This window comes from Marmota flaviventris, chromosome X, assembly GCF_047511675.1.
Source record: "Marmota flaviventris isolate mMarFla1 chromosome X, mMarFla1.hap1, whole genome shotgun sequence".
In the NCBI taxonomy this organism is placed as follows: Eukaryota; Metazoa; Chordata; class Mammalia; order Rodentia; family Sciuridae; genus Marmota; species Marmota flaviventris.
In genome coordinates this window covers 59,231,018-59,254,931 of record NC_092518.1, presented here as the reverse complement: position 1 = coordinate 59,254,931, position 23,914 = coordinate 59,231,018, and the positions used below count along the sequence as shown (strand labels likewise).

At 38.6% G+C, this 23,914-nt stretch overlaps 1 protein-coding gene across 2 annotated transcripts in view; it reads right to left on the bottom strand.

Moving 5' to 3' along the window:
• The window catches only part of Ophn1 (oligophrenin 1), a 379,198-nt gene that overhangs the window by 151,590 nt on the left and 203,694 nt on the right, over window positions 1-23,914 (bottom strand). For both annotated transcript variants that reach the window (XM_027935819.2, XM_071606174.1), the window contains exons 12-15: window positions 19,529-19,607; window positions 17,040-17,073; window positions 16,437-16,499; window positions 15,213-15,287 (exon numbers count right to left, since the gene is read on the bottom strand). In XM_027935819.2, coding sequence (XP_027791620.1) covers window positions 15,213-15,287; window positions 16,437-16,499; window positions 17,040-17,073; window positions 19,529-19,607 — 251 coding nt within the window. The remainder of the gene's footprint in view (window positions 1-15,212; window positions 15,288-16,436; window positions 16,500-17,039; window positions 17,074-19,528; window positions 19,608-23,914) is intronic.

The following is a 23,914-nucleotide window of genomic DNA, read 5'->3' as shown; positions in this document are numbered from 1 at the left end:
AGTGGTCAGACCTGATTTGTTGGATTCTCAGAGGCAGGCCTCTGGCCTAAGACTCAGGGTAACAAACACATTAGAAATAAGGAAGGGAAACTATAGGATCTTCCTTTGGCTTTTTCAGAAATCTAAAAGGTATAAGTAGTTGATATCCAAAACATATACTAAGACCCAGTTCATGTTTTGCAATGGATTATCTAATGGACTATCCTAGCAGCCTCCTTGAAAGGACAGACGTGATGTCGAAAACATAAGCCCTGTCCAAAAAGCTTTGCTACTTCTTCTGCTTACCTATATTTTTTAATATTACTCAAATAATTGGGTGGCAATATTTTGTATCTCAAATTTCAGACATTCTAGGAATTTCAAAGGAAAATATGAGGTATAATATTCTAATTCCTCCAAGTTAAGATTCTGTAAATTCTAGATATGATCATATATACATGAGTCACAATCAAGGTTAAGAAACAGTCCTTCTCCTCAAGGTGATCTGTGAGGCAGAACAGATAAACCCAGAAATAAGTGTATCACAGCAGGAAATTCACAATAATTGAACAGTACAAATTACAGAACTGTTAGAGAAAATGAGGTAATAAACTGTTTTGGGTAAAATACGTTTGGCTTCAGAAGATACAGTGTTATGGGAGATAAGAATATATCACCCCAAAATGTGAAGGATTGTGGAACTGAAGACAATTAAGAAGGACAGAAGGCAGGAAAGGTCTCCCTCCTCCCACTATGTGCCTAAAAGCAGGACACAGATTTGTAGACAAAAGGTATCCCATACCCTCTATCTACCAGAGAGAACAAAAGTTAATCATGAAGATATGTGTATGTGTGTGTGTGTGTGTGTGTGTGTGTTAATTTTCTATTTGTTTTTCTCTTAATCTGTCTTTTGTTACAGGGGTCCATGCCAAGTAAAAACTCATTAAGGCTACAGAAAAAAATATTTTTCTTTCTCTACAATATCTAAGCATAAATTTGATAGATAAATTTACAAGGCAGACAGACATGGAGGCATGGCAAAACATAGTCTGACTTTGGACAGGACATTGTTATTTTTTGCTTTTTCTGAGATGGCTAGTTCCCCACTAAAGGGAAAGCACATCAAGGTCTCAAAGAGAATGAATCAGGAAGATAAATGGGAGGAAAGAATGTTAAACACTGAACTAACCAGGTAAGAATAGCTTATAAGAAATGTGGGAGTGGATATCCATCAAGTAAAGGGATAGCACACTGGGAATGATAAGGCAATAGGAAGAACAAATAAGAGATGCCCTCTAACAGGGAAGAGGAACAGTTTTCTTGTGTCCATTATTTGCTACATAGGTTAAATAAAACAATTACTTCTGATTGGGATTCAGAGATTTTTGAGAATTCTGGCTTCATCTATGAAAATACTATTGACTTCTTCTTTATTATCTGTTATTCCTAAGTATTAATTACATATCAGTTCAGATAACTTGGTAGTACTAATGCTGTTTATAGAGATTCATAGCAGTTGTATTTTGTGACACTATACCTATGGTAGGAAATTTGTACTACAGTATGATGTCTGACCATGTATGGAAGAGTTCATTTTGTTAAGAAAAAAATAAACATTCTGCTGTGAGAGATACACAACAAAAATCAATACACATATATGTGATAAGTGCAACACAACAACAAAAATTGTATTTAAGGGAGTTGATGATGTAGCTTAGTGGTGGAGCACTTGCCTAGTAAAAGTGAGGCCCTGAGTTCTGTCCCAAGCACAACACAAACAATGTTTTCAAAATCTGGACTTAATACAAAAGAGTGAAACATTTATTGCTATGCTTTATTTCTGAAGCATAGTAATCTTTATTAAGTTTGTCCATTGCTTGTGAAGTTCATATTTCCAGTCATGATTTTGTTTGTTCTCATTATGGTATTCTACAGTATTTGGTAGATACACCCACTATGGAATTGAAAATTCTGAGTGAAGATACATATAGCCTCATCAACCCATAATATCAATTTAGAATATATGTTCATACTATAATGAGACTCACTGAAAATTTTTATTAAATAAATTCTGTTGGTTTCTAAATTTTGCTTTGGTTATGCTTGCAAAAGTATATGGAACCCTACTATAGGTAACTAGCCATTATAACTTGTGCCATTATTGGGAATACCTAGGAAATATATGAATATATGTAACATATAATATATATTAATATGGCTGGATTGCATTGTGGTCAGCACTGCCATAAATTTTATGGCTTAGAGATATCATTAACAACAATTAATGCATATCCTCATCGCAAAATTGATTATTTCCTATGAATCAATCACTTTGCTAAATATTAGATTCCTAGAGATGCTAGCAACTAGTTAAGAAGCATAGGCAGAGGAATTCTAGAGCATGTAGTAGGTACCTGGGAATTCTGCAAATGTAATTTACAAGATGGCAGGTATTTAATCTAAGGAAGACTGGTCTTATATTTCTGATCACATTGATTAGCTACTTGTATCTGGAAGAGTTCCAGTGTGTGCTAATGGAGAGATCTCATGGAAGTGAATCAATAGTCACAGGATAATTGTGTCAGAACGGGAAACAAGGGAGACATGTGAAGGATGAGAGGGGAAAAAACAAAGGTAAATAGCAGCCATAAACACTATTGTCTAGCATATAAAAGGCATTCAATAAACACTGTGAGAATCAATTAATGAGATGAGGAGAGCTGGAACATAAGTCTAAGAAAAAAGAAGAATGGGGTAAATAAAGCAAACATGATGTGATAATAATTGAAACATCTATAGTAGTAAGTTTAGTTGTGATTAATGCATTGAACCTATATGAAAAACTGATTGATGACATATATGTATACATACATACATAAAAGACAAGTACTAGCTTTAGAAGTAAAAGGTTTTTTATATTCATTGAAAGTGAAAAATCCTATTAGATTCCCTTTCAAAATGAATGCATATATTTCAAGTCCTGCAGCTCCTAAACGTAAGTGTGGTATGTTTTTCTTTCGTTTTTTAGGGAACTATGTATTTCTCCTCCAAAGAACTCATACAGTTTGAATATGTTGCTAGGCATACTGGCACATACCTGTAATCCCAGCAACTCTGGGGGCTGAGGCAGGAGAATTACAAATTTGAGGCCAGCCTCAGCAACTTAACAAGGCCCTAAGCAACTTAGTGAGATCCTGTGTCAAAATAAAAATAATAATAATAAGGGCTGGGAATGAGACTAAGTGGTGAAGCACCCCTGGGTTCAATCTCTGGTACCAAAAAAAAAAAAAAAAAAAAAACACCTTATTATTAGGGAGTCAGATTTCCTATTTTTCCTTTCAGCTATCTTTAATATGTTTAAATATGCTGATCAAAGTTGAATGCTGGATGAATGGTACACACCTCTAATCTCAGCAATTTGGGAGCCAGAGGTGGGAATATTGCTAGTTCAAGCCCAGCTTCAGAAACATAGTATGACTATGTCTCAAAATTTAAAAAAAAAAAAAAGCTGGGAATGTGGCTCAGTGGTTAAGTACCTATGGGTTCAATCCCCAGTATTGAAAAAAAAGTCCAATTTTCAGGTAGGAGAAGAAGAAAACCTTTAGTAAGCAATAGAGGAAATCCCATAGTTATATATTAGAGGAGATGGCACAGGGAAAGAAGACAGTGAGTAGTTTTAGTTAATAGCTGAAAATGTCCTTTAGATTGGCATACAGCATGAAAGATAAAGAAGACAGTAAAAGGTGGTGGACACACAACAGGAAATGAATATTTTTCCTCCTGGATAAATTATGCTGGGTCCCCATGCAACTCAGGCAGCAAGTCCCTAGTGGCATGAGAATATATTACAAAAGCAATACAAAGATTGAGGGGTGTAGACAAGACAATTTTGAGGATCCCAGCAAGAAACCCCAGAAGACAAAACAGGAAAAAGTATATAGAAGAAAGGAAATTATGATTAGAAAATGTGAGCTAGCTGAGAGACAGCCTTCTCTGTAGAATGTGCGTCCCACAAAGTTGGGAATGTAGGTAGTGTATTCACTGCTTACTACACAGCCCCAAGTATAAAGCCTGATCCTAAAATGTTGACTGAATGAAAGAAGAAATGAATGATAATCATCAGTAGATGTAGAAATTCTTAGATTTAGGGAAAGGATCTGGGATAATTAGTTTTATACCTAAGTAAGAAAAATAACACTGTTTTATCATATCCAGCATTTCCTGGAATATATTTCAAATATTCTTATCAGTTATGATATTGAATAGATAAGATATGCTAACCTTGCCACTTTCTTAAATATCTGATTCAAATTGAACTGATGTGCAATTTGGGAGAATCGTTTCTGTCCTATTTGGGAATCAGTAGGATGACAGGCATAGCATTTTCTTTTACCTTATTATGCATCAGGTAGAAAAATGTAGTGGTAATGGAAACAGAATTCTAAACATTTCATCTAACTTCAATCACTTTGCAGAGACTCAATATCTTGAGCTACCCTGTCAGCTATTTTACATATGAAAAGTGTCTTTTAGAATTGGCCACGAATAAGGCAATTTGAATTTTCAAATCAAGAAATAAAATATCATTAAGGAAAACAGATACTTAGACCTAATGATGTAACCTGTAATTCAAAATCACCACACCTGCCATTACTGCGTACTGTAGCATCCTTAAATGCTAATAGGGTAGGGAGTCAGGCCTTCATGGTTGTGAGAGGTAAGCCATGTATCAAAGAAAAGACCAAAAAAATGTGCTTTATCCAAACTGCAGTTTTCCACACTCATTTTGTTCTCTGATACTTTGTGAAAACTGACCTTGCCACCGCTCACAAAAAGAGCACTATGAGTTTAGTTTTGGAGATATCAAATGCAGATATCTATGGGACATCTATGCAGAGAGAGCCTTTACAGTGATCCCAACATTGATTCCTCATCTTTTAGGGTTTACTGTTTCATTCATGTCTATTTTCCTCAGTGTCCTTTATAGATATGATTAGGATTACATGCTATATAAATATGATCATTCTGATATGTACCATGGTGAAACCATGGTTGGGAATCTCAGATGCAAAGGGCAACTAGACACATTAGTTAGAACTCATGAGATGATGATCTGAAATAGAGATCGGGGGAGTTGTCAGCACACAGGTGCTAGTCAAACCACACAGAGGGATTTCCACTCCTGGCCATGGTACAATGACTGGTCCCAAACTTGCCCTCCTGGTGGAACATTTAGAAAATCAGACAGTATCTATGAAGCAACAAGGGATAGTACAAGACAATGACTGTGAGGAAAGTAAAACAAACGAGATATGTCTTATTAGCACCACAGCTTGCTACCTGAAAGAACGAGACATGTCTTATTAGCACCACAGCTTGCTAACTGAAAGAACGTTGTGGAGGAAAGCAAAGGGAGTGAGAACTCAAACTGAGCATGGAAGTGTTATTCAATTGAAAAGACTAAGATCAAAGTTGCTGGAGGCTGATACAGCTAGAATGTCCAGAGTACAAGGGTAGAGGGTGCTATGTAGAGAAAGAACTCACAAAAACCTACCTATAGGTTCCCTTGAATCAGTAGTTGAATACAAAGTCATGAGTGAAAAATAAGCCTAGGATGAAACTCCAAAGGCTGGGGGAAAATACCAGGAAATTTTAAGCTAAACAATTCTGAAAACTAGTCAGGCATGGTGGCATATGCCTGTAATCCCAGTGGCTCAGGAAGCTGAGGCAGGAGGATTGTGAGTTCAATGCCAGCCTCAGAAACTTAGAAAGGCCCTAAGCAACTCAGTGAGTCCCTGTCTCTAAATAAAATATTAAAAAGGGTTGGATGTGTCTCAGTGGTTAAGTACCCCTGAGTTCAATCCCTGGTAACCCCCTCAAAAATTATATATATATATATATATATATATATATATATATATATATATATATATATATATATATATATATATACACACACACACACACACACACACACACACACACACACATATATATATGTCAGAATTCACAAAGTTGGGAGTTGCCTGGGTTTTAATTAGTAGAGACAAGAAGTAAGGCCTTACTAGCAGGACTAAACCAGCAAGAAAATGATATTTTATGACTGGCCTAACAAAGCTTAAAAAGAAACCTTGAATGATCAGGCTTATCTACAAATAATTTCTTTCAAAACAAAATTTAATGCTCATTTAAGTATGTCAACAAAATCAAGACACTTCATAAGTCATGATATCTATTATCTAATAAAGATAAGTAGATATATATTTAAAATAAAGAAAATGTGACCCAGAACAAGGATAAAAATCAATCAATAGGAAAACAGAGAGAAGAAAAAGTAACAGGAAATAAGAACACTAGGAAATACCCATAAAAGATTTAAAAGATAAGAAAAAGAAAAGGATCCATTAAGAGCCATTGAAAAGAAATACTCCAAGAAGGTAGAATCTGGTCAGTGCTGTGTCACAGAAGTTAAGTAAGGAGAAAGTTTTAAAAGGAAAGAAGTGGTCAACAAGGAGATCAAGGAAAATAGAGACTAAAGAGCAGTCACTGGGTTTGACAGGTATGGATACCTGCTAAGCATGGCCAGGGAGTTCCTGTGGAGTGGCAAGGGTAAAAGGCAAATTGCAAACAACTTGAGGAATAAATGGGATGAGAAGGAGGAGAGATGACAATCATTTCTTTAAGACTGTCTCTGACACAGTGAGCAAAATATGCACATATTTCACTTTTGAAAATATTTTTTTCTGCATCTCGGTTCTCCACACCGGTCAGACCACAGAGGAGGCCAGCAGCCACCATGTTGGTAAACTGACGTCACCACCGCTGTTTTCGACTGACCGCAGCTCATTCAGCCATAGAACAGGTAATTTCAGGCTGCAATTCGCCTGCGGCTTGCAGACAGATTGCTAGGGCTCAGCTTCTGGGTGCTTCTTAGAACCTGATCTTATCGGAGTGAATACCCAGCGCGGGGCGGCCGAGTTCCGGCTCCCGGAACCGCCCTGGCCCAGGGCTGCTGAGCCTGCGGAGGCTGCTTCTTGGACCCTGCGCCTACCAGAGCATACAACAAGCACTAAGCAGCCGAATTACGGCTCCCGGAACTGAGCCCGCGGGGACTGCTTCTTGCAGCTTACATTTATAGGAGCTTACACCGAGCACGGAGTGGCCGAGTTCCGGCTCCCGGAACTTCCCTGGCCCGGGGCTAGGAGCCCGCGGAAACTGCTTCTCGGTCCGGGTCCTGCTGAGGGCCGGTCAGGACTCACCCGGTGCTTTGGTTGCCCGGCAAGGGGAACGAAATGCTGCCATTCGCATAGGATACCAACATGGCAGAGATCTGATGTCTGCAGAAAGCAGCGGAGGAGGGAACTTCATCAATACCAGTGGTGACATAAGCAGTTGGTCTCCTGGTAGGGGGGGTGAGGCACAGTCACCCAAGTCTCCTCAATTTGTCGTCGAGCCAGAGGGAAGGAGCCGGGCCGCCGCCAGCGCCCGGAGCAGGCCCAGTGGCTCGCCAGCGTGGTGACCGCGTGACCCCAATTGGAGAGGGGGCGGAGCGGAGCCGCCACCCGCAACCGCAAGGTGGGCAGACCCGCGACCCAGTGGTACATGGGCGTGGTAGGAGGGGCAGGGCAGAGCCGCGGTTCGCGCTTGCAAGGTAAACAGACCTGTGACAGCCTGGTGGGTCAGGCCCAGTGGCCTGCCAGTGTGGTACACACGTCACCCCAACTGGAGTAGGGGCAGAGCAGATCCTTCTCCCACGCCCGGACCAGGCCCTGCCGGTGTGGTGGTCACGTGACCCCAATTGGAGTGGGGGTGGAGCGGAACCGCCACCCGTGCCCGCAGGGTGAGCAGACCAGTGATCAACCTGCAGATCAGGCCCAGGGGTCTGCAGGCGTGGTAGGAGGGGCAGGGCAGATCCGCCGCCCGCGCCTCCAAGGTAGGCAGACCTACAACAGACCGGCGGATCAGGCCCAGGAGCCTGCCGGCGTGGTACACACACCACCCTAATTGGAGTAGGGGCAGAGCAGAGTCGCCGCCCGTGCCAGGAACAGGCCCAGCGTCCTGCAGGCGGGGTAGTCACGACACCCCAATTGGAGTAGGGGCAGAGCAGAGCCTCCACCCGTGCCCGAAAGGTGGGCAGATCTGCGACCGACCAGCGGGACAGGCCCAGTGGCCTGCCGGTACGACAGACACGTCACCCCATTTGCAGTAGGGGCAGGGTAGAGCCGCCGCCCGCGCCTGCAGGGTAGGCAAACCTGCAACCGACCGGCGGATCAGGCCCGGTGGCCTGCCGGCGTGGTACACTCGTCACCCCAATTGGAGTAGGGGCAGAACAGAGCCGCCGCCAGCTCCCAGAACAGGCCCAGTGACCTGCCGGCGTGGTAGCCACGACACCCCAATTGGAATAAGGAGAGAGCAGAGCCGCCGCCCGCACCTGCAGGAAAGATACGCAAGCAGTATGAAAAGACAAGGAAAGAAAGGACCACAAGCAATGCAGGTCAACGCAACTTTAGAAGAGGTAACAGCTGCAGCAGATGGAATGTCAGATAAAGAATTCAGGATATACATGCTTCAGATGATCTGGAGTATCAAGGAAGACATTAAACAGCAAAATCAGACAATGAAAGATCACTTCGACAACGAATTACGCAAACAAATCCAGGAAGCAAAGGATCAACTATACAGGGAGATAGAGGTTATAAAAAACAAACAAACAGAAATCCTAGAAATGCAGGAAGCAATAAACCAACTTAAAAACTCAATGGAGAATACTACCAGCAGAGTAGAACACTTAGAAGATAGAACATCAGACAATGAAGACAAAGTATTTCAACTGGAAAAGAATATAGACAGCTCAGCAAGACTGTTAAGAAACCATGAGCAGAACATCCAAGAAATATGGGATAACATTAAGAGACCAAACTTAAGAGTCATTGGGATACAGGAAGGTACAGAGCTCCAAACCAAAGGAATGAGAAGTCTATTCAATGAAATAATACAAGAAAACTTCCCAGACTTGAAGAATGAGACAGAATCCCAAATCCTAGAAGCCTACAGGACGCCGAATGTGCAAAATCATAAGAGATCCACACCTAGACACATTATAATGAAGATGCCCAACATACAGAATAAGGAGAGAATTTTAAAAGCTACAAGAGAAAGGAAGCAGATTACATTTAGGGGTAAGCCAATCAGGATGACAGCTGATCTTTCAACACAGACTCTGAAAGCTAGAAGATCCTGGAATAACATATTTCAAACACTGAAAGAAAATGGGTTCCAACCAAGAATTGTGTATCCAGCGAAATTAAGCTTCAGGATGGAGGATGAAATTAAAACCTTCCACGATAAACAAAAGTTTAAAGAATTTGCAGCTAGAAAACCATCTCTTCAAAACATCCTCGCCAAAGCATTACAGGAAGAGGAAATGGAAAATAACAATGAAAACCAACAGTGGGAGGTAGGACAGTAAAGGGGGGGGGGAATAATCAAAGAGGAAAACAAACCATGTTTAGTAACAGAAATAAACAAATATGGCTGGAAGAACAACCCATATCTCAATAATAACCCTAAATGTTAATGGCTTAAACTCACCAATTAAGAGACACAGGCTAGTAGAATGGATCACAAAACAAGACCCAACAATATGCTGCCTACAGGAGACGCATTTGATAGGAAAAGACTTACATAGGCTGAAGGTGAAAGGTTGGGAAAAATCATATCACTCATATGGACTTCGGAAACAAGCAGGAGTGTCCATACTCATATCAAATAAAATAGATTTCAAGCCAAAGTTAATCAAAAGAGATAAAGAGGGACACTACATACTGCTTAAGGGAACCATACACCAACAAGACATAACAATCATAAATATTTATGCCCCAAACAATGGTGCAGCTATGTTCGTCAAACAAACTCTTCTCAAGTTCAAGAGTCTAATAGACCACCATACCATAATCATGGGAGACTTCAACACACCTCTCTCGCCACTGGACAGATCTTCCAAACAAAAGTTGAATGAGGAAACTATAGAACTCAATAACACTATTAATAACCTAGACCTAATGGACATATATAGAATATACCACCCAACATCAAGCAGTTACACTTTTTTCTCAGCAGCACATGGATCCTTCTCAAAAATAGATCATATATTATGTCACAGGGCAACTCTTAGACAATATAAAGGAGTAGAGATAATACCATGCATCTTATCTGATCATAATGGAATGAAACTGAAAATCAACGATAAAAGAAGGAAGGAAAAAGCATACATCACTTGGAGAATGAACAATAGGTTACTGAATGATCAATGGGTTATAGAAGACATCAAGAAGGAAATTAAAAAATTCTTAGAGATAAATGAAAACACAGACACAACATATCGGAATCTATGGGACACATTGAAAGCAGTTCTAAGAGGAAAATTCATTGCTTGGAGTTCATTCCTTAAAAAAAGAAAAAACCAACAAATAAATGATCTCATACTTCATCTCAAAATCCTTGAAAAAGAAGAGCAAAACAACAGCAAAAGAAGTAGAAGGCAAGAAATTATTAAAATCAGAGCTGAAATTAATGAAATCGAAACAAAAGAAACAATTGAAAAAATTGACAAAACTAAAAGTTGGTTCTTTGAAAAAATAAACAAAATCGACAGACCCTTAGCGATGCTAGCGAAGAGAAGAAGAGAGAGAACTCAAATTACTAGCATACAGGATGAAAAAGGCAATATCACAACAGACACTTCAGAAATACAGAAGATAATCAAAAACTATTTTGAATCCTTATACTCCAACAAATTAGAAGATAGTGAAGGCATAGATAAATTTCTTAAGTCATATGATCTGCCCAGATTGAGTCAGGAGGATATAGAAAACCTAAACAGACCAATATCAATTGAGGAAATAGAAGAAACCATAAAAAGACTACCAACTAAGAAAAGCCCAGGTCCAGATGGGTTTACAGCAGAATTTTACAAAACCTTTAAAGAAGAACTAATACCAATACTTTTCAAGCTACTTCAGGAAATAGAAAAGGAGGGAGAACTTCCAAATTCATTCTATGAGGCCAACATCACCCTGATACCTAAACCAGACAAAGACACTTCAAAGAAAGAAAACTACAGACCAATATCTCTAATGAACCTAGATGCAAAAATCCTCAATAAAATTCTGGCGAATCGGATACAAAAACATATCAAAAAAATTGTACACCATGATCAAGTAGGATTCATCCCTGGGATGCAAGGCTGGTTCAATATACGGAAATCAATAAATGTTATTCACCACATCAATAGACTTAAAAATAAGAACCATATGATGATCTTGATAGATGCGGAAAAAGCATCTGACAAAGTACAGCATCCCTTTATGTTCAAAACTCTAGAAAAACTAGGGATAACAGGAACATACCTCAATATTGTAAAAGCAATCTATGCTAAGCCTCAGGCTAGCATCATTCTGAATGGAGAAAAACTGAAGGCATTCCCTCTAAAATCTGGAACTAGACAGGGATGCCCTCTCTCTCCACTTCTGTTCAACATAGTTCTCGAAACACTGGCCAGAGCAATTAGACAGACGAAAGAAATTAAAGGCATAAAAATAGGAAAAGAAGAACTTAAATTATCACTATTTGCAGATGATATGATTCTATAACTAGCAGACCCAAAAGGCTCTACAAAGAAACTATTAGAGCTAATAAATGAATTCAGCAAAGTGGCAGGATATAAAATCAACACGCATAAATCAAAGGCATTCCTGTATATCAGCGACAAATCCTCTGAATTGGAAATGAGGACAACCACTCCATTCACAATATCTTCAAAAAAAATAAAATACTTGGGAATCAACCTAACAAAAGAGGTGAAAGACTTATACAATGAAAACTACAGAACCCTAAAGAGAAAAATAGAAGAAGATCTTAGAAGATGGAAAAATATACCCTGTTCATGGATAGGCAGAACTAACATCATCAAAATGGCGATATTACCAAAAGTTCTCTATAGGTTTAATGCAATGCCAATCAAAATCCCAACGGCATTTCTTGTAGAAATAGAGAAAGCAATCATGAAATTCATATGGAAAAATAAAAGACCCAGAATAGCAAAAACAATGCTAAGCAGGAAGTGTGAATCAGGCGGTATAGCGATACCAGACTTCAAACTATACTACAGAGCAATAGTAACAAAAACAGCATGGTACTGGTACCAAAACAGGCGGGTGGACCAATGGTACAGAATAGAGGACACAGAAACCAATCCACAAAACTACAACTATCTTATATTTGATAAAGGGGCTAAAAGCATGCAATGGAGGAAGGATAGCATCTTCAACAAATGGTGCTGGGAAAACTGGAAATCCATATGCAACAAAATGAAACTGATCCCTTTCTCTCCCCATGCACAAAAGTGAATTCAAAATGGATCAAGGAGCTTGATATCAAATCAGAGACGCCCCGTCTGATAGAAGAAAAAGTTGGCTACGATCTACAGTCGGTGGGGTCGGGCTCCAAATTCCTCAATAGGACACCCATAGCACAAAAGTTAATAACTAGAATCAACAAATGGGACTTACTCAAACTAAAAAGTTTTTTCTCAGCAAAAGAAACAATAAGAGAGGTAAATAGGGAGCCTACACCCTGGGAACAAATCTTTACTCCTCACACTTCAGATAGAGCCCTAATATCCAGAGTATACAAAGAACTCAAAAAATTAGACAATAAGAAAACAAACAACCCAATCAACAAATGGGCCAAGGACCTGAACAGATACTTCTCAGAGGAGGACATACAGTCAATCAACAAGTACATGAAAAAATGCTCAACATCTCTAGCTGTCAGAGAAATGCAAATCAAAACCACCCTAAGATACCATCTCACTCCAGTAAGATTGGCAGCCATTAGGAAGTCAAACAACAACAAGTGCTGGCGAGGATGTGGGGAAAAGGGTACACTTGTACATTGCTGGTGGGACTGCAGATTGGTGCAGCCAATTTGGAAAGCAGTATGGAGATTTCTTGGAAAGCTGGGAATGGAGCCACCATTTGACCCAGCTATTCCCCTTCTTGGTCTATTCCCTAAAGACCTAAAAAGAGCATGCTACAGGGACACTGCTACATCGATGTTCATAGCAGCACAGTTCACAATAGCAAGACTGTGGAACCAACCTAGATGCCCTTCAATAGACGAATGGATAAAAAAAATGTGGCATTTATACACAATGGAGTATTACTCTGCATTAAAAAATGACAAAATCATAGAATTTACAGGGAAATGGATGGCATTAGAGCAGATTATGCTAAGTGAAGCTAGCCAATCCCTAAAAAACAAATGCCAAATGTCTTCTTTGATATAAGGAGAGTAACTAAGAACAGTGTAGGGACGAAGAACAGGAGAAGAAGGTTAACATTAAACAGGGATGAGAGGTGGGAGGGAAAGGGAGAGAGAAGGGAAATTGCATGGTAATGGAAGGAGACCCTCAGGGTTATACAGTGGAGGAGGTAGAGAGAGAGGAGGGGAGGGGAGGGGAGAGGTGGGGAGGGGGGAGGGTGGAGGATGGGAAAGGCAGCGGAGCACAACAGACACTAGTATGGCAATTTGTAAATCAATGGATGTGTAACTGATGTGATTCTGCAATCTGTGTATGGGGTGAAGGTGGGAGTTCATAACCCACTTGAATCAAAGTGTGGAATATGATATGTCAAGAAATTTGTAATGTTTTGAACAACCCACAATAAAAAATTTAAAAAAAAAAAAGAAAATATTTTTTTCTTTATCAATTTTTGTATTGTTTCTAATTAGTTATATATGACAGTAGAATGATGCATTTAGGCACTTTGATATATCATACATAGTTGGGGTATAATTTCTCATTTTTTGGATTGTACATGTTATAGAATCACATCAGTTATGCAGTCATATATGTAAAGAAGGTAATAATGTCTGATTCATTCTACTTCCTTCCTACCTCCAAACCCCTCCCACCTTAAACTCCCCTTGACCTAATCTAAAGTAACTCTATTCTTCCCTAGCACCCCACCCTTATTGTGGATTGGCATCCGCATATCAAAGAAAACATTTAGCCTTTGTTTTGGGGGGTTTTGCTTATTTCACTTAGCATGATATTCTCCAACTCCATCCATTTACTGGCCATAATTTCATTTTTCTTTAAAGCCAATTACTACTCCAACAAATATATATACTACATTTTCTTTATCCATTCATCTATTGAAGGGCACCTAGGTTGGTTCCATAGTTTACCTATTGTGAATTGAGCTGCTATAAACACTACAGTGGCCACATCACTGTAGTGTGCTGATTTTAAGTTCTTTGGGTATAAACCAAGGAGTGGGATAGCTGGATCTAATGGTGGTCCCATTCCAAGTTTTCTGAAGAATCTCCATACTGCTTTCCATAGTGGTTGCACCCATTTGCAGTCCCACAAGCAACATATGACTGTACTTTTTTCTCCACACAGTGAGCAAAATATGCACACATCTCACCTTTGAAAATGCATAATTAATTAGAACAAATAAAAAATAAAACATTTTAAAAATGATTCTGTGGAGCTGGGCATGGTGGCACATGCCTGTAATCCCAGCAATTTGGAGGCTGGTGCAGGAGGATTGCGAGTTCAAAGCCAGCCTCAACAGATTAGCGAGACACTTAGCAACTCAGCAAGACCCTGTCTGTAAGTAAAATACAAGAAAGGGCTGGGGATGTGGCTCAGCAGTTAAGCACCCCTGGTTCAATCCCTGGTACCAAAAAACAAAACAAAAGAAAACAAAACCTTCTGTGGGCTGGTTGGAGTGCCCCATGCCAATAAGTCCCAGCTTGTCAGAAGGCTGAGGCAAAAGGATAACTTGAGCCCAGGAGTTTGAGATCAGCCTGGGCAACATAGTGAGATACCATCTCAAAAAGTATATATATATATATATATATATATATATATATATATATATATACTTTAAGTATATATATATATGTGTGTGTGTGTGTGTATACTTTTTGATATATATATATATACACACACACATATATGTGTGTGTGTATATATATGTATATATATGTGTGTGTGTGTATATATGTATATATACGTATATATATGTATACTACACACACACACACACACACACATACATTCTCCAACCTTCCTTAACAATGTCTCCTTTCTCTTCCAATAACATTTGCTTTAATATATCAACTACTTCCAATAAAAACTGTGAAAACACAATTGTTACCAAAAAAGGCATTCAGCAGCTTCTGAACCTGAATATTGCTGCCCACAGTGCGGTACAAGCCTTCTGTCTTGATGCCTAGGAAAAGAAAATCAGGTTAGTTTTGTTTATAGAATTAGAACTTCCAACTCCTCCTGAGTACTTCCTTTCTGTACTTGTACACAAGAGTCAGTTCTGAAGCATCTCCTCCTAATCATCCATATTTTCATTTGCACTGTACCAATTTCCCATTAATCTGAAGACAAGAGAATACAGCACATAGTAAATAGAAGCACATGCTTAGGTGAGTGGCAGCAGATAGGTGAGAATGGTGTTACTGCATTGCAAAGAAGTTAGGGTTCGACTGAACAATGAGGAAATATCAACCCTCACATTGCTCCCAAGCAGCATTATAAAGGAGGAGAGGTTGGAGTATGGCGGATAAGAAGCAAAAGATCATTCTCTGCAGTGAGAAAAAAAACTGAAGCAACATTTCAAAGTTTAAAGAGGCTTGGTTCATATTCTACACCAACTTACATTCTAAATATCTTCTGAGGAAAGCCAACAAGTATCATCAACAAGAAACCATGTTAATTTCACATGTGCCTAAGTTTAGCTTGGCCCCATCAGTTTTTCAATGAGTATGATATTTTGTTGCCATTGTTGCTGTTTTGTTTGTTTTTTTGTTTTGTTTTGTTTTCTCTTTTCCCTCCTTCCTTTCTTATTTCCTTTCTTCTTTCTTTCTTTCTTTCCTTCCTTCCTTTTCTTTTCTTTTGAATCCAGGGGTGCTCTACCACTGAGCTACATCCCCAACTCTTTGGATTTCATATTATATGACAGGGTCTCCCTACATATAGGGAGCTTGTGATCTTCCTGCTTCAACCTTCCAAGTTGCTGGGATTATATCTATATTATAGCAGAAATTGAAATCTTGTTTATCTACAATGCCACCATCATAACATTGCTTGAAGGTACTAGATACTATTTCAAAATACCTTATAAACCATTTGATGTGATTTCTCTTTAAAAACAAGAAACTACGAATTATGCAAATATGTCTGGATACTGTTTTTAGAATTTGTTGAAATTATGCAAATTGTATCCAGTGCATAAATTTATTAGTAGTTGTCATTCCCAAGATGGGTCCTGACCAATAGATAATTCCATTACTACATTAGAGAAATAATGCCAGGATAAAATGACAATGACCAGATTTAAACAATGTCAAGACTGTGGTTCAGATCTTACCTTTAGTCTCAATGATATTGATGCACTTCCTAACAAACTTGAACCCCACTTCATTCAGCTCCACTGTTTCAAGCAAAGGAAAGCAGAGTTAGATTCTACTAAATGGGCATCTCCTATCAGACATTCAATGATCATGCTAAGGGACAACAGTAAGACAACTAAGGAGTTTTTTGCTCATCTCCAATCACCTTTAAATAGAAAGATCCTTTTATTCAGGGAATATAATATAATAAGAGTTTTAACTCTTATAACACAAAATATTTTTATTGAGCCCATTGCATTTTGTCTGCTTTAGGCATGAGTGACCTCAAATGTGAAATGTTAGCTCAGAAATACACACGATTTCTATCCTGTGTCTAGAACAAAAAACACATTATGTGTTTCTCCACATCACCACTACTATCCACACCATTTGCTAAATGAACTGACTTCCTTAGTTCAATCAACAGATGATTTTAAAAATAAAGCTGAATTTCATTTCACACAGAGGCATCCAACATTCAGTGTTGCATCATTAGTACATAACACTAATGTCAGCATTCACTATGACTGGGACAGCATGCAGTTTATAATGTCAGTAGAGCAGAAATTTGAATGACTCACTTTCTTCCTGTTTCGTTATGGGGCTGTGGTAGATCTACAAAAGAAGAGAAACAGAAAGAGCCATGGCTATTGTGAATCACTATAGGTAAGCAGGGCAAATATTGACTCCAGGGCTGGAACAAAAAGGAAAGTAGGCTAAACAGAATCATCTTTGCCCAGATCCTGAGAAAACAGTTTCCCAATCCCTGAAAATTGTGCCAGATTTCATTACTGTAACTGAAGCAGTAGTCAATCCATCTTAGACATTTACTTTATATAAAGCTTAGAGCATTTTTATGATAGAGCTAGAAAGCATGAAAAAAAGAAATGATTTTTTCATGGATGCCTGGGTAATGGCCATTAATGCTAAAATTTAAATGATTTTTTTCAATACCAAACTCCATACCCAAGACTAGTTAATGGATTTTTCTCTTTGGAAAGGCAAGAGTCAATATGAAACAGATTCATGTTTTTACCAAGATTTCTCTGAGATATATAGATATACAGATATATAGATATATAAAGATATAGATATAGATAGATAGATATAGATAGATAGATATAGATGGATACATAGATAGATAGTTATAGATGGACACAATACCTTTATTTTTTATAATTTTTTTATGCAGTGCTAAGGATTTAGTCCAGTGCCTCACATATGCTAGGCAAGTGCTCTACGACTTAGCACAATCCCAGCCCCCCCTGAGAAGTCTCGAAATACACATTGTGGTAACCATGTAATAGCCCTGAAAGGAGGTTCTTACTTCTTGAAATTTGGTAGTACTGGTTCCACTGCTACCTCATTAGGACATCTTTAGCATGCCCTTTACATTCTCTAGATTTCGAAATTTCTACCAGTAAAGTGATCAGGATTGGAATAGATGTTCTCTCAAGCCCCGATCCTTGATGCTCTAATCAAAGTGATGCACATCATGTGTAAGATCAGTGGCTTGGGATGTTTAGTCAAGTAGCAACAGTATTAGCAATGTGAGGCTGCAGGAAATAAGCCCTTTACAGGTCATCTGTTAGAGGCCTCTTTAACAGCCTCTTCTTTCAAAAGAAACTTTTCTGCATATGTTGTATATACCTACGGATAATTCAGTGAGAGAGATTTCAGAGCTGACCAGCCTTTCAGGCTGCTTTAATAAACAAGACATATATGAAAAGTCTGCCATGATCAAGTTAGGTGAGGATTCATATTCAGTGGGCCCATGTTCTAACACCATTCTCTGCAAAGGATTGCCTGTATCCTTCCATCTTTAAAAACCTAAAGGAAGAACAAGTGCAGGTGAGAAAATTAAGAGATAAATTCTAGTGCTTAGCTGACCACCTATCATCTTCCTTAAGAAACTTCACAGGCATCAGGTTTCAGGAGATGACTGGAAGGATGACAGGCCCTGGCCTACATCCTGGATGGCAGTCCTCATAGTAATACTTCTCTCCTGCTACCTGCTGGATTACAATAAATGCAACCTGGAATCTGGTTACTCATCTTACTCACCAGGGCACTGAGGACACAAAGAAAGAAAAACCTGAAATGCATTTCCCTTTGTGGTTTGTTTTTGGCTGAAATAAAGCAAGGATTCTAGACTGTATACAAATGTTTTTGAATTTCAGTAGCTTTACGCCTATCCTTCAGATCCATGAGAAGCAATGAAAATGAGTGTAATGCATAAGAGTTTACAGAAAAGTTTTCATTTGATTTTTCAAAGCAACCCTGTGAATGAAAATTATTAAATATATTAAAGTCATTTTAGTGAAGAAAAGAAAACTGAGTGTCAGAGAGGTAAAATAACTCACCCAAGGTCACAACAATTTAATCATAGAACCGGGACCCAAATCCATGCTTTTGTGATTCAAATGTTAGGAGGCTGATATAATTTATTTCATATATGCTACCAAAAGAAATCTACTAGAAAGAGACTGAAAAGAGAATGCACTTCAGTGATTTCTGACTTCTCATATTGGTCTTTTTAGGAAAATACATGCACTTTAAGAGATCACTTGTTCACCTGCCTAACTGTGTTCTAAATGGAGTATACTGGGATACAGGATGACAACTCTATCTCCTGCAGTAGTTGAACCTTGAAAGAGAATATGCTGAGCTAGGGGTGAAAAAGGAAGAATAAAAATTGTTTTGAATAAGTGATTAATAAATGCTTATTTACGGCCATAACAATTATTTCTATTCTTTTCTATGAACACATATTAATAATATAATTTGGAAAAAAAAGCTTAATACCCTTTCTTAAGGTCTTATGGGCATAGATAACTATATAGTCTAACGTTAGAGCAGGGAGCTTTGATGCCTTCTCAGAAGGTGATCCTAGCCCCCTCTGGAATTCAAGTTGCTTTACTTATTAAACAAGAGATGTGCAAGTTATAATTCCTTCCAGCTCTAACGTTTTCAATATGAATTAATTGTCTTAGACCCACCAACTCCACTAGAGGGCACTCATACATTGGACTACGTTGCTGAGGTTTTCCTAGTATCTGAGGCAACTTACAGGTTCTTTCCCATCCATAGCTTCCATCCATAGCCTTCTGTTAGCTTCTGAAAGAGCCTGCAGAGTGATGGTACCTGGTCTGAGGGGAAAAATGACAAGTTTAAAGCAGATATTTGCCCAAGGGAATGGAGTCTTGTGATCTAGGTTCCCTCACTTCCCTGAGAAGTGTCCCATTGGCAAGCCATGGTCCTACAGAATTCTAAGTTTTCAGAAAGTAGTTTGTTTGTTTGTTTGTTTATTTATTTATTTATCTGTATTTGGGACTGAACTCAGGGGCACTCCACCACTGAACTACATCTCCAGCCCTTTTAAAAATGTTTATTTTGTACATGGTTTAAGTTGCCCAGGTTGTCCTCGAACTTGTAATCCTCCTGCCTCAGACTCCCCCAGTAGCTTGTATTATAGATGTACACCACCACTGCACCCAGCTGAAAAAGCTCTTTTACTAGAACAATAATGGAATGTTAGACAACAGTAACTCTCAGGACCCTGAGGGAGGTGGTATCTTGGTGGTATCTTGGTGATTCCATGACAGGGTTGAGCAAAGAAACAGGAAGGCAGATATTGAGATACCTCACCATAATACCCATGTAAAATGACCCGGTTGTGCTTCAGGCAAAGTAAAGCTCTTTGTGCCTCTTTGGAAGTCAGTCACTTGGTCTACACTCTGCGGGGTGAGTATGTACACCACAGGCACATTCGCCACATTTCACGTCAGAAAAAGAACTTTGCTCCTTCTACCACCTTAGATGTCCAAGAAACATTTTAAGTTTGAAAGATTTCAGCAACAGGCAGACTGGCTAAGCTACACGGGGGGAGGCCTTTTGGCTGAGAAGCAATCTTATCATGACGAATAACAACAATTAATATTTCTCGAATGCTTACTAGGTGCCAGATTCTATTCTAAGTATTTTACATGCACGAACTCATTTAATTCATCCAGTCCATCCTGCAGTTACTACACTCATCATCTCTAGTTCATGGAAAGGGAAAGTGAAGCCCACAGAAGCTATCCAAAATCACAAAGCATATAAGTGGTAGAGAAAGGTTTAAACACAGAAAGTATGGTCCAGTAGCCATATTCTTAACCACTACACTATAAAGCCTCTCCTACATGGCAGTTGGTTTCAAACTCAATTATATTCTATTTACTTGCTAACTGCTATGATCTGAATATCTTCCCAATACATATGTTGAAAAGTAATCACCCATGTGACAATATTAACAGGTGGGCCCAAGAGGAGGTATACACCCTCAAGGATGGGATTAGGAGCCTCATAGAAGGCTTCATGGAATGAATTCCTTCCATTCCCTTCATTTTGCCTTGTAAGAACACAATAATTGTTCTCAACAGAAAATGCAGAAAAAAGATGCCATCTTAGAAGCAGAGGTTTGGCCCTCACCAACCTGCCAGCAATTTTGTCTTGCACTTCGGCTTCTAGTATTGTGAGAAACAAATTTCTGTTGTGTATATTATCCAGTCTCTAGTATTTTGTTATAGCAGCATGAATAGACTGAGACATTACCTATACCCAGAGATACCTCAGGTTTGTATATTCTTTATGATTTTTTTTTAACCTTCATGACCAAATTGGAAATTGGGATTGACCATCCTATTGTAGACATAAAGTCTTGGTTCCTCTCACTTCTTCTATGATCATATGAGATTTCTCTCAGAGGAAAAAAATCATAAGAACAATGACAAGAGACCCTGGACAAGTCATTTGGCCTCTCTGGACCTTTGTTTCTTTATCTGTAAAGGGTTTTAGAACACATGAGCACGGAGTTCCTTTCCAGTGCTGATATCATGGGATTCCTGTTCTACCTACCCTTCCATGTCTTACTTCATTAAAATACCCCTTAAATGGAAAGCCAAGTGGCCTTTAATGCAGAATCAACTGAACACCAGAACTTGGTTCTATATACAGAATTCTTCTGAGTTCACCTCTCTCTAAGAAACACCCATCTTTTGGATATATCTTGTGGGGCTCAAAAGTGTAATGCTCTTTGTAAAGATAACTATTCATCCAAAATCCAAAGTCAAAAGGAAGGAAAACAAGCAAATGAACATCACACATAAAAGCAAACACTGCAGAATAGATATGCTTTTAGAGCCCTCCTGGATTTCAGAATCCCTACTGGGGAAGTTGAAAAGTCATTATTTGTCCTCTCTTGACCTTATAGAGAGGAAACATTTGGAGATTATTGGATGTGACTCAAAGAAGAATTTAAAGAACAATATTACTACAAACAGAATGACAAAGTATAAAAAGTACTAAGTTATAACTGACACTCCTCCACTAATTACCTTTATAATTTCAGCCCTTCCATCTGGAACCAAAAGGCATGTATGACATTCAGCAACAGAACCCCAGACTCTACCTTTTGAGTAGCTGTGTAACCCAAGTTGCTTAAATTTTTCATCCCCCTGGCTTTCTTTGTGAGCAGAGGATAAAAGCAGCCCCTATCTCGTGTGACTGCAGGGAGAAATAAAGGTAATTGTGCACTTAAATGGCTGAGAACAGTTCCTGGCACATAGTAAATACTTGGCAAAAGTTAGCAGTTACTATTGTTGTTATGATTAAGACAATCTGATGTGCTATGAGCTTGGGATTCCAAAAACTGGTAAAAAATATAACACTCAAATTTTAAAAGTTTACCCTCTTTTCCTGAAATAACAAAAGGAACTTGCTGGGCACAGTGGCACACACCTGTAATCTCAGTGATTCAAGAGGCTGAGGCAGGAGGATCACAAATCCGAGGCTAGCCTCACAACTTAGTGATATCCTATCTCAAAAGAAAAAAAAAAAAAAAAAGGCTGGGGATGTAGCTCAGTGGTAGAGTATCCCTGGGTTCAATTCTCAGTAGAAAGAAAGGAAAATGGAAAGGAAAGGGAAGGGAAAGATAGGAAAGAAAGTGAGACTCAAAGAACACTTTTCTCTGTTCTTCAGGGAATATGAGCAGAGATATATGATGCCTGCTAAAAAGCATAACTCCATTCCTTACATGGGATTAAGTACCTAGGAAAGGAGATGCCATACACCTTAGAAAATTTCACTTGCAGAGAGGTCCTCATCACCTATTCATTATTATCTCTAACACTCTATATTTCACAGCATGTTCATTCCATTTATGAAAGATAATGGCACAAAATAAAAAAGGGCATGGGCTGCAGGTACTTACAGACCAGGGACTGAGGTCAGCCTCTCCATTTATCATGTGACTTTGGTTGGGCAACTTAAATACTTAATATTTAAGTTAAATATTAGTTAAATTTTGGGGGTCTCAGTCTTCTCATCCATAACTTACGTTTAAGGGACTAAATGAGGGATTTTTTTAAAGTATACAATATATGGAAACGAATATGACAGACTCATCAGAATTTCAATTCCTGGGATCTAGTCTCAAAATTCCTTAGCATTCTGGGGAAGGGAAAGGATATTTAAAAATAAACACCAAATGTATTACTTATCATGAGCTATGCATAACACAAGGTACAAGAAATATAAAATAAATTTGGTCTCAGCCTCTAATCTCAGGGCCAAAGCAAAACTGCTTTTTGTCAGGGAAACTCTTTGCATGTAGCTTGTGATTTTTTTTTTCTTTTTAAAATTTGTTCTAATTAGTTTAGCTTATAAATTTAAACTAAAAATGGAATCAGAATGGAACTAGACATGGAAAATTTTAACACTAAGCACCTTGCTGCAACATAACCAAAGACACTATAGGTTCATAAGGGGAAACAAGAACCTGCAATAATTTTTCCCTTCTAACTAGGCTTGACACTGTCAGGAAAATAAGTGACAGTCTCATGGTTACTGGTAACTACATTTACTATCATAGTGATACTATTTTTAACAAAGAAGTCACATAGATACACAAATCAAAATTCTGAGAGTCCCATATTAACATCCCAATTTTCAAATAGGGAAATAGACTAGTAGTTACTTATTCCTGGGAAAGAAAAGTGCCCTCACATCTTAGTCTAATCTTTATGATTCCAGTCACTATTTTTGTTCATATATTATAATTCACCCATCAAGGTCCTTTCTAGCAAACTGAACATTTTTCTAGATTCTACTTTACAGACCAGGGACTCTATAGAGTCTATACTCTATTACTCAGATAGCAGATTAAAATAAAATGTAGAAACATGTTTATTCAGTCAAATTTTTGATCAGCCTCCCAAAGCAGGCCTTTTTCCAAAATAATGTGAAATACTTTAATTTTAAAATTGAAAGGTTAAATTCTCCTCCAATAAAATGGTTCAGATTCAGGGAAGAAAAAAGAAGACAATTGGAGAAAAATATTGGAACCAAAGTTTCAAATTTGCATGCCATGTCTTGCAAGCAAAGCTGACATGATAAACTATTCCAGTTGACATAA